The sequence below is a fragment of the Solanum stenotomum genome, chromosome 3, assembly GCF_019186545.1.
Source record: "Solanum stenotomum isolate F172 chromosome 3, ASM1918654v1, whole genome shotgun sequence".
In the NCBI taxonomy this organism is placed as follows: Eukaryota; Viridiplantae; Streptophyta; class Magnoliopsida; order Solanales; family Solanaceae; genus Solanum; species Solanum stenotomum.
In genome coordinates, this window is record NC_064284.1 from 26,898,452 (window position 1) to 26,910,300 (window position 11,849).

Below are 11,849 nucleotides of genomic sequence, written 5' to 3' on the forward strand. Positions count from 1 at the left end.
TTGGTTAGTATTTAGGGGTGTTACACGGAACCATTTTATTACCCTTTGATTTAAGGACCTATGCATGCCTTTTCCTAAATAATTCTCCTAATCTCTTAGCAATCGAATTAAATATAGATGTCATGGGGTACTCTCTCTCATCTATCATCATAGCGTTGAGTGACTCGGCAATATTTGTGGTCATCACATCATACTTGTTGCCTAGTAAATGTGCTCTGCTCCACTTTTCAAAACCAACATCATGCTCAAGGACAAAGGCTTCCTTAGGGGATTTGTCCTTGAATTCCAAAAAATGATCGTTGAACTCCTCCAAAGATTATGCCTTTGCCGCGTTGTAGTATAGATAGAAGAAATCTCCACATTGGTGATTTACCCAAAGATTTTCACCGAGGTGCCTCATGCAATATCCGTGATAAGCATGATTGTAAACCTTCAAAATATTGTTGGCAATGCTCTTGTGTAGAAATAAAACATAAATCTGATTCATCGACTACAATATCCTTCAAGTTTTCAAAGAAGAACGTCCAAGATGCATCGTTCTCTTTGTCCACGACACAAAAGGCAATAAACATGATTCTATGTATCTTGTGCAACAACACTCAACAATACTCCCTCGTATTTACCATGTAAATGAGTGTCGTCGACCCCAATTACCTTTCTCATGTGGGAAAATCCCCTAAGGCAAGCACCAAAAGCTAAGAAGTAATACATAAATCTATGAGTATTCCTGCTTACCACATGATACAATAGCTAGAACCAACATTAAGAGTGTCGAACATATATGAAAAGGCCGGTAAGCATGAATATTTGTGCTCCACTATCCCTCGAACCATTTCCTTGGCAGTCACATCTCCCTTCCAACATTTCCAATAGCTTGGACTACAATGAAAAATATTAAAAATAGTCCTTTGAATCTCTTTAACATTTGGACCCTTGCCATCGCGATAAAGATTCACATAAAGCACTTTGGTCGAGAGTTTTCTATGGTTGTTGATGGCATGTTCAACATTGCAACTGTGATCGCCAATATACTTGTAGATACGAAATCTATTCGAACACTCATATTTCTTTGCCCGCAGCATCCACGCACAAATACAAGACACACATTTCACCTTTAAGTATTTACTACAACTCTTCACTGTAGCAAAATGAAAAGATTTTCTCGCCGCTGCTTCAGCTAATAACAATTGTAGCTCACTCTTAGTACTGAATGTTTGATACATGTAAAAATTAGTTCCATCAGAGAAAGAATGACTTGGTTGTGATCTCAATTTTGGCTCTCCATGATCTTCTTCAAAATGTTCGAAATCTTCTGCATCTATTGGCTTATCTTCAACATCTAATGAATGATCATGCCCATTCATTGAATCATCACCCAAGTTGTCATTTGATTGATCATAAAAGCTCTCATTTGGTTGATCACCTAAGTTCTCATTTTCAATCGAGTCGTTGTCGTTAAAAGAATTTGTTGGTTCAATCGAAGATCTCGCAATGACATTTATCCTCAATATAGGCCTAGAGCCATTAGCAGCAATATCCATCATGTACAAGCTCACATGCCTATCATTCTTTATGAATGTGGGGTGTATTTTTCCCCTCCCATTCATTTGATAGCTTTTCACCAAGTTGTCTGGCTCACAGGCTAGCTCACTGGCCTCAATTACGCTTGCAATCATATCGTCATATGAACCATTGCGACGCAACGCAATGAGAACTATAGTCTTACTAAAAGATTTCCTATACCAGCTTTTGAGAGTCTCCTCCCATACTCCCATATAGTCACCACCAGCAACAACAAATTCAGCTACTGTCATATATAGACTACACTGATAGATACTAGATTACGATATCGATAACTAGCGATCGATGACTGGTACGAACTCCGTACAAAACGCGAATGAACAAGAATGGTTTCAAATCAAGCTCGAAATGGAGAACTTGTATGTATAGTCCTTCTAAACAACTAAAGTTTATCTAAAAACGAGTTATGAAGTGATTTTGAAAGATTTTTGCAAGCTTCAAGAATGGCGGGAAATATTTTTCTTTGAAGCTATTTGAAAGAAAATGGTATAAAAATGGAAGCAATGACTAGAATGATGATGATTTCACCTGTGAAAGCTAAAATATCGTCGAAAAAGTCGTCGGAATCAGCTAAATCAGCTGCAAAAATGGGAGCATTTTGGTTTTTTTCTTGGAGAGCTTTTCTCCGGTCAAATTTTTTAATAAATGGAAAAATAAAAAACAATTCCACATTTGTGTTGGATGAGTGGGGACCAAAGTGTAGTATCAAAAATTTGAGAGAAGGATGTTGTATGTTTTGGAAGAATTTGAGTGATGTCATATATGATGTCTAAAGTACTAATTTTTTAAGACTTTTATCTAAATGTCCAATTAAGTTTAAAGAGTGACTATTTATAGAAATACTAACTACTTTCACCTACTTTCGTGAGGACAGTGGAACCAATTTCCCTGGCAGGTCAGACAAATTTAATTTAAACATCATAACCACTAGTAGTAGCATTTAGTACTAGGGGTTGAGTTGTTGCAACTCTCTATTTAAAGAAGGAAACTAAACTAAATATTTAACCATATAAGGAACCCACTTCTAATTTCTTGCTCCATATAGATAGATAGTACCATACATATTACACAAGTCAATGTTTAGAAGCAGTTCCAGATGGAATCTTTCAGGGATGACCGCTCTCGTCACCGGAGGCACTCGTGGAATTGGGTAAACCAACTTCATCCGATTTAATATCTTTCATAGTTAGATTTGAACGATGTAATTCGTTTCAGGCACGCTGTTGTGGAGGAACTAGCGGAGCTGGGTGCAACAGTCTACACATGTTCACGTAATGAAGAAGCGCTTAACAAATGCTTGCAACAGTGGTCTGTGAAAGGCCTTAAAGTGAATGGTTGTGTATGTGATGTATCTTCAACGCCTCAAAGAGTGAAGCTCATCGAAAATGTGTCTTCAGCTTTCCATGGAAAGTTGAACATTCTTGTAAGTTCTGTAACTCCTATCTAGCAGAGGTCAAGTCAAGTCGTGATTTAAAGCTCTAATTCGTTAAAGTTATTGAATTTTAAATTTATTCTTCATAAATATTCAATGAATTTTAAAATATAAACCTGTAACTTAAGCATTAGCTCCGCTACTTTTGGTAGGTATATATTGGTCAAATGACCTCTGTAACCTTGCCCCTAGGCAGGGGCGGGCGCCCAATATATACCGGTAGGAGTCATTTGGAGTGAGATATATATAAGGTATAATAATTTCCAGGGGCGTATCTAGAGGGGGTGTCGTGGATTCACGTGAACACATGTTTTCTTCTCTAGATCATATATAATAGTGTAATATTTTTTTTTAAATATTTAAATATAAATGTGTGAACTCACGTTTAAAGTATCAAATAATAATACGATGATGATTGGGTGCACCCTTTCTAAGTGAGGATAAAAATTTAAGTCTTATATCTATCTTGTCCTTTTTTGAGTAACACCTCCCCAAGTGATTATCGGTTACACTTTTGACGTTTTAACTAATTTTTTTTTTCCTTTAATCTTTCAAATTTCTTAAGTGTGTTACATTGAAAGTTCCTAAAAGTTTTAGCACTGTAAAATCTTTATATAATTAAATCAAATGTGTATATTAAAATTTAAAACTAGTAGTATTATATATTTTGGAACTATAATTTTTAAAATTTAATGGTTCATATTAAAAATCTAAATGTATTTTATCTTGCCGAAATCCTGGATACGCCTCTGATGATAAAATATAAAATTATTTTATCATACGTTTGGTTGGAGGTATTAGAAATTCATGTGATTATTTATCTCAATCCCACCATTTATACTTTAATAATGGAATAAATGATCGCATATATTAAAAAATAACTTATCCTGAAATAATAATTATATCCCAAATAACTTACTCCTGACCAAACTACCCTCAGTAAGTAATTGCTCTGTCCCACTTTATCATGCGACACAATTTAGAAAATCAGTATATATATATAACACCAATTTTATTTAATGATGAGTCGTTTAAAAAAACTAAATAGCTAATTATTATAAGTATACTTTTTTTATATCGTTTGAATAGATTCAAAAAATTTAAAAATATTTTTTTAAAAAAAATTGTGGTCTAAAATACACCTTAGATTTTTGTATAATTATAAATTATCTAATTATAGATAAAAAAAAAAAAAAGTTAAGTTGCTTTTAATTATTAAAAAAATTTACATTATTCTCGAACATTGGAACATAGAATGTACTTTTTATGTAGTTTTAATTTATTTATTTTTAAATTCTTTTTTTTTCAATATAGAAATAGGAAGGAGATTAATTTGAGCTATTAAGATTTCTCAATTCTAAAGATTCTATTTCACAACTCACACCGAAATAGTAGATTACACGTATATTAAGAAATCATAAATAAAAAGATAATTTTACTAACTCGCTCCCCTTAAATTTCTTTTTGAGAATTTTACAAACAAATGTAAACATTTTTTAAAAGATTAATTGCAACGGTAATATAGGAAAATTTTAATTAATATTTTCTTGATTTAGTAAGGTGAACAATCAATATGGAACAATTATTTTTAGTAAGATGATCAACTAATATGAAGCGGAGAGAGTAACATTATACTCTCTCTAATTTATATTAAATGAATTGTTGAGGTTTTTTTCTTAATCCAAAATAAATAAATTGTTCAAAGTTCAAGAGAATAATTAAAACTTTTTTTTCATAGTCCTTCATTTAATGAGATTCTTAACTACTTTACATTTTATAGGAGACTAGCTAATTTGGAAATAATCAAAAAGACGATAATAAAAAAAAAAATTTATTTGCATCCTAAAATATTTTTCTTAAGGAGTGTGTAATACACAAACAACTCACTTAATATGGAGTAGAGGGAATAATATTTAAGCGTTGGAACATATATGCTAAATCGCTAATTAAGAAAACCTGCAATGTTGTCATTCCTGAAAGTTATTTGTTGAGCTGTTGAACATGTATGTTTTAGGAAATTAAATCATAGATGGTTAATTTGCTGAACAATATATATATATATATATATTGTGACAATTCTTGATAAAATCTGCATTCAGGCCACCATTGATGAGCTCTGTGAAAGAAAGGGAAGAAAGCTAATAGAGAGCAATTGTGTTGCGTTGAGATTCTTTATTATTTACGCGTCTGAGATGTATAATTACAATCATGGATACACAGTATTTACAAAGTTAGTTACTAACTAACTATCCACTTGTCATCTTCTAATTGGAAACTTAATAACAAACTTCTAACTAACTAATCTATACACAGCTATCAACTACTCCCTCCGTCCACAATTAATTGTCATGGTTTCCTTTTTTAGAGTCAAACAATAAGAACTTTGACCAACATTTTACGATGTATATTTTCATCATATTGATATGCAAAAAATTGCAACTTATAGTACTTTTCGTATAGTTTTTGAATATCTAATTTTTTTAAAAAAAATATCGAATTAACGTAATCTAATTTAACTTTAAAAATTAGTCAAATTGACTTTCGAAAAGTGCAACATGACAAATAAAAGTGGACAGAGGGAGTAACTATTTGCTGATTTATTTAATCCTTTATTTCTACAATTATAGATAAACAATGCGGGGACAAACATTAGGAAGCCCACCATCGATTACACTGCTGAAGAATATGCACATTTATTTGGTACAAACTTTGAATCTGGATACCATATTTGTCAACTTGCTCATCCTCTTCTGAAAGCATCTGAAGTTGGATCTATTATCTTCATCTCTTCTGTTGCTGGTTTGGTTCACTTGTCTACTAGTTCTATTTATGCAGCAACAAAAGGTTCGCTTCATTCTTGTAACGATCCCTCCTTAAATTCATTATGGAATACCAAGGAGTTCGTGAGATTTTTTTTCTTTTCGTTGATTAACTTCAGGGGCGATGAATCAGCTTACCCGGGATTTGGCTTGTGAGTGGGCAAAAGACAACATTCGTGTTAATGGTGTTGCCCCGTGGTATATAAAGACATCTTCTGTGGAATATGTAATATTCTTGAATCCTGCTTATCAATTTCATACAATCACCAAACGGATATCTGAAAATTGGAGGTCACACTAAAATACGTTTGGTTTGATAGTGTGTTAAGAAAAATAATGCATGTTAATATTAGCTGCTGAGATTGATGGTTTCGTTTTGCAGGTGATAAAAAATAAAACATTATTGGATGGAATAATAAGTAGAACTCCGCTAATGCGCCCTGGAGAAGCACAAGAAGTGTCATCCCTGGTTGCTTACCTCTGTCTTCCTGGGGCATCATACATCACTGGGCAAGTTATAGCAGTTGATGGAGGATTCACCGTCAATGGGTTCGATTTCACAAGCTATTGATATTTTCTTCCTGAGGCGCGATGTAGCATGAGTTCTATTGATAAACTCATCAATTTTGACACAATATAATGCAAAAAATCATTACAATTTCAATAAATATTTTAAGTTCATAATTCCTAAAGTGCAATAAGTACAGAATAGGAGGTTGATCAAATTCAAATCTTAAATATGTCTCGACTTTTTCTCCTCTATGGATGGTATCTCTTTCATGTGCAGATACTCATGTTCTTAGTAATCTAGTGGATGTCATCATATATAAGACCATTATTAATATCTTCCTTGTGTATAAGCTCAAAAGATAAAGTTGAAGATGCTGACGTACGTACATATTTTTTTCAGAAATAAAGACAATAATGGATATAATTGACGTTAATTAGTAGTCAAGTAATAACGATTTATTTAAGAAGAGTTTGAATTGATAATATCATTAAGTGTCTTGTGATTTTATCGCGACTCAACAAGAAATGTAGTACTCCCTTAGGATGTGTCTAGTGTTAGGAAAAAGAAGACTAACACAATAGTATTTTCAATGAAAATAAAATGAAAAAAATAATGATACCAAGAATTTTACATTAAACACTTTTGAATAAGGAAAAACTCACTGGTCAAGAAGATCAACTGATATCACTATAATAAAAAAAAATTTACATTGTGTAATCACAAGTACAATATTCAAAGTAACTACTACATACTCAAAAGAAATAACCCACTTTTGATTTCCACCTTGCTAAAACATCACTTCAAACTCTATTTTTCCTTCACAAATTATTATTTTATAATCTATGGTATACCTCGCTTTCCTCTTTAATATGATTTTATTTATTTTTCATGTGTTTTACAGATGAGCAAAAAACTTTCAATTTATAGAAAAAGAAAAATATGCGTAAGTCAATATAGCAATTTCAATATGTGAAAGAGAATTTTTTGACGGGTTGTAAATTTCAATAAAGGTGTATGAAGAGATCTTTGACCTGTTGTCAATTCAACAAAGTTGTGTGAATAAATTTTTTGAGACCATATCTCCGAGCCTTGATGTTTTTTACCAAAGGAAGATAATACATCTTCCTTAAACTCATGGACTGGACCTTACAAATCTCCTTGTGGTTATGGTGAATACAGATTCCCCAAACAGAATTTTGCATGATCTAATTACTCACAAGCTAGGAGACAAAAACTTGGAAGACTTGGAGGAGGTTAAGGTGACTGAAAATTTATATTCAGACGAGTTGTTTTTAAATGAAGGAGATTTGTCACCAAGAGCTATTAAAGCTAGCTACTAAGTCAGCAAGGGAAGTAAACAAACAGGGACACGGAGATACAGCACAACCAGTAAAGGTGCAACCAAAGAGACATGTCATATCCCTTTTTGCAAAATGATAATTGAATGCACTCATTTGAAATATAAGGTCAGTGAGGACACAAAATGCCTTTCAAAGGGTGCAAATCTTACATAATCATCACAAATTTGCTTTTGTTGCATTGGAGCCTTTTCAAGCAGTTAGACACATTAACAAGTATAGAAGAAGATTAAGAATGCCCTTGGGGATTCATAATAACAATGGAAAGATAGGTTATATATCAATCGTGGCTTTGATGTTTCGGTGATGAGTAATTCAGATCAGCAGCTCACTGTTTTGATAAAAAAAACCAATATAATGCTTTAAGCTTTTATGCAACTATAGTATATAGCAATCTGAGGTTGAATCTATGGGAGGAGCTATATTATATTTCTACTGGGATGGATAGACCTTGGTTTATCGGTGGTGACTTCATTGTGGTTCTTAATGGAGAGGAGAAAATTGTGGAGTACTAGTAGATGTTGTAGATATTGATGACTTCAAGACATGTATTGAATCTTGCGATCTTTCACAGGTACCATTTAAAGGTAGTACTTTTACTTGGTGGAATGTTCGAGCAGGAGATGATTGTATCTTTGAAAGACTGAATAGAATACTGGTAAATGCAGAGATGCAGAATATTTTTGCTCAGTTAGAGATTGATCACTTGCCTAGAACATACTCAGACCATGCTCCAATGCTATAAAAGAAACCTTTTATGTTTTTGAATTTTTGGACTGAGCATGAATCCTTTAATGAAGTGGTTAGATTGAAATGGGATTCTCATATTTCATTTAACCCTTTTTCAGACTTTAAAAGAAAGATCAGGAAAATTAAAAAGGCATTAACTATGTGGAGTAGAGGGACTTATGGGGATATTTTTCAACAACTTATCATTAGAGAGGAGATTGTGAGAATTAAAGAAAAATTGTTTGAAGAAGATTCTTCTAGTGAAAATAAAGTTGTCATGCAAAGAGCAAAAGCTGAATATAATAGATATCTGCATTTTGAAGAGCTTTTTTGGCAACAAAAAGCTGGATATGATTGGTTTGTAAATGGAGACAGGAATACCAGATTATTCCACAGTCTGGTGAAAGGAAGAAGACAGAAGGGGAGAGTAAGTAGAATTCAGAATTTACAAGGTGATTGGTTAGAAGAAGAGGCTATTGCGAATGAAACAATAGAGCACTTCCATAGACATTTTCAGCAGGAAGGTGATGTTACTAATTTTCCTTTATTGTGTCACTTCTCTGAATCAGTTTCTGAGGAAGAGAATGCAGCTTTGTGTGCTATCCCAATTTTAGAAAATGTGAAAAATGCAGATTTTAAGCTAAGTCCAGACAGTGCCAGCGACCCTGATTGGGTTAACCGGTAGATTTTTTCAAGAGTGCTAGGATATAGTTAGTGGTGATATTCTAAGAATGGTGCATGATTTTATTGCTGGCAATACCCTTCCGAAATCCATTACACATACTAATTTGATTCTCATACCAAAGAAGAAACATGTACAAACCTTCTCTGCTATGAGACCTATTAGTTTGAGTAATTTTGTTAACAAGATCCTATCAAGGATTATTCATGATAGGCTGGAAGATATGTTACCAAAACTGATTTCTTCAAATCAGTCTGCCTTTATTAAAGGTTGAAGTATTATTGAAAATGTTTTACTAGCTCAAGAGTTGGTAACTGACATTACTAAAAGAGGGAAGCCTGCTAATGTCGTCATTAAATTAGACATGGCAAAACATATGATAGATCGTCTTGGTTTTTTCTGATGAATGTCTTGATAAAGATGAGCTTTGGCTCAAGATTTGTAGATATGATACGGAGACTTACTGTTAACAATTATTACTCAATCCTTATTAATGGCCAATCATACGGTTTCTTTCATTCTACAAGGGGGGTGAAGCAAGGAGATCCTCTCTCTTCGGCCTTATTTATTTTAGTAGATGAGGTTCTTTCTAGAGCTCTTAATTCTTATGTGATGATCCTCATTATGTGGGCTATGGTTTGCCTAAATGGAGTACAATGTTAAATCATTTAGCTTATGCAAATGACTATTATATTTGTATCAACTGATAAATACTCTTCTGAAATATTAATAGATGTATTACATGAATATGAGCATCAATCTGGTCAGAAGGTGAACAAAGACAAGAGTTTCTTTTATTTGCATCAAAATGCAGCAACAGGAATTCCAATCTTAGTGGAGCCGTGTGTTGGAATGAACAAGGGTTCTTTTCATATGAAGTATTTGGGGTGTCCTTTCACCCATACAAGAAAGAGAAAGGAACATTATGCAGAGCTGATTGAAAAAGTTAAAGGTAAACTTCAGGCATGGAACGGAAGGATGTTATCCTATGGTGGTAAAAAAGTTCTACTTTCTAGTCTTTTGAAAAATATCCCTATATATGTATTATCTACTATCACTTCTCCGATATGTGAGATCAAGGTATTACATAAGATTTTTGCTAAGTTCTTTTGGAGTAATAAGGAATCTGGTTGGAGTAAACATTGGGTTGAATGGATCAAAGTTTTTCTACCAAAGCAGAAAGGAGGGCTTGGTTTCAGATCATTATTTGAAGTTTCTCAGGCCTTATATGCTAAATTGTGGTGGAAATTTAGGACACAAAACAATTTGTGGCCAATCTTCTTTTGGAACAAATATTGCAAGAACCATATTCCTTCTCTTGTACAATGGAAAAGAGGCTCTCAAATATGGAAACATATGCTTGAAAATAGAGATGTCATTGAACAACATTTGTGTTGGGAACCTAGGGGTGGAACTTCTTCCATTTGGTATGATAATTGGACCAATCTTGAGATTTTTCACTTACATCAGTTAGACACCCCAACATGTCACCCCATGAGAGATATAGGAGACATTTTTAATAAAGAGGGCTGGGATTTTGATGCTCTTCAGGATGTTGTCCCTGAATATGTAGTGGATCATATCAGACACAATATGAGGTTTCTACAGTTAGAAGATTTAGCAGAAAAACCTTGGTGGACCAAATCTAGTACTAGATATTTCAATGTTAAGAGTGTTTGGGAATTGCTAAGGAAAAAGGAGAACATCAATAAAGACTTGAAATCTTTATGGGTTTACCTTTCAAGTTCTCATTTCTAGCCTAAAAGATTTGGCAAGGTAAAACTCTCGTGGCTAACTTAATGAATGCTTGGAATCCTAATATCTCTCAGAATTGCAGGTGTTGTAACATTCTTGTGAATGAGTCTATTGATCATTTGTTTTTAAGATAAGAGACCGCAACCACAATATGGTCTTATTATTCCAGAGCTGTTGGAATAATTGGGCCCATGTAGAATGTGAAACACATGGTGAGAAGATGGTGGTCTTCTGAACTTCATTAAATTAAGATGTAAGGATAATTTTGGCTTGAATAATTGGCCTCTAATTGTGCAGTATCTTGAAGGGTATAGAGTGGTTTATAACTTCAAAATGGTGAAATGGGTTTCTCCTCCCATAAATTGGCTTAAAGGTAATACTGATGGTGCTTCTAAGGGCAATTCTGGGTTTACTTCGGCTACTTTTTGTATAAGAGATCGTGAAGAAAATTTAATTGCAGCTAAAAGGGTCAGAATTCAGGAGACCACCAATTTGATTGCAGAAGTCATAACCATAAGGGAATGTTTGGTGTTTTGTAGAGATAATATGTTGTCTCAGATTATTATTGAGACTGATTCTCTAGCAATGGTTCACATTATCAAGGGACAGTGGGAAATTCCATGGAGTGTGACTTTGGAAGTCAGCTTTATTCAGAATTTAAAAGGAATTGTGTCAGCAAGAGTACAACATTCCCTCAGGGAAGGAAATACTCTTGCTGATTATTTTGCTAGCTTAGTTTTAATTTTTGCAGGTAATTATCAGCTTAATTCTATACAAGAAGTTCCCAATGAAGGCTGGCAGAGTATATGCATGAATAAAAGTGGTACTCCTAATATCAGAAAAAATTTAGCAGAATCACTTTAATGTCTTGACGCAGATTCAACTATTGAGAGGCATAAAAAAAATTAAAATGTAATATTCAGTGATAACAGTAATATCTGAAGAAATTTTGTTATGGTTTATGCGTTTCGCACCTAGTGGG

At 33.4% G+C, this 11,849-nt stretch overlaps 1 protein-coding gene across 1 annotated transcript; it reads left to right on the forward strand.

Moving 5' to 3' along the window:
- The first annotated feature begins 2,541 nt into the window (after positions 1-2,541).
- Positions 2,542-6,516, forward strand: LOC125859468 (tropinone reductase homolog At5g06060-like). Its single transcript, XM_049539239.1, has 5 exons — positions 2,542-2,731; positions 2,797-3,004; positions 5,641-5,857; positions 5,952-6,058; positions 6,215-6,516. The coding sequence occupies exons 1-5, from the start codon at positions 2,658-2,660 to the stop codon at positions 6,401-6,403; spliced, it is 795 nt and encodes a 264-aa protein (XP_049395196.1). The 5' UTR covers positions 2,542-2,657; the 3' UTR covers positions 6,404-6,516.
- The last annotated feature ends 5,333 nt before the right edge of the window (positions 6,517-11,849 follow it).

Bases quoted from the DNA above. Each gene is read 5' to 3' on its own strand.
- LOC125859468 (XM_049539239.1), top strand. From the start codon at position 2,658: ATGTTTAGAAGCAGTTCCAGATGGAATCTTTCAGGGATGACCGCTCTC. The intron at 2,732-2,796 runs GTAAACCAACTT...AATTCGTTTCAG, and splicing joins GGAGGCACTCGTGGAATTGG to GCACGCTGTTGTGGAGGAAC. The intron at 3,005-5,640 runs GTAAGTTCTGTA...CTACAATTATAG, and splicing joins ATGGAAAGTTGAACATTCTT to ATAAACAATGCGGGGACAAA.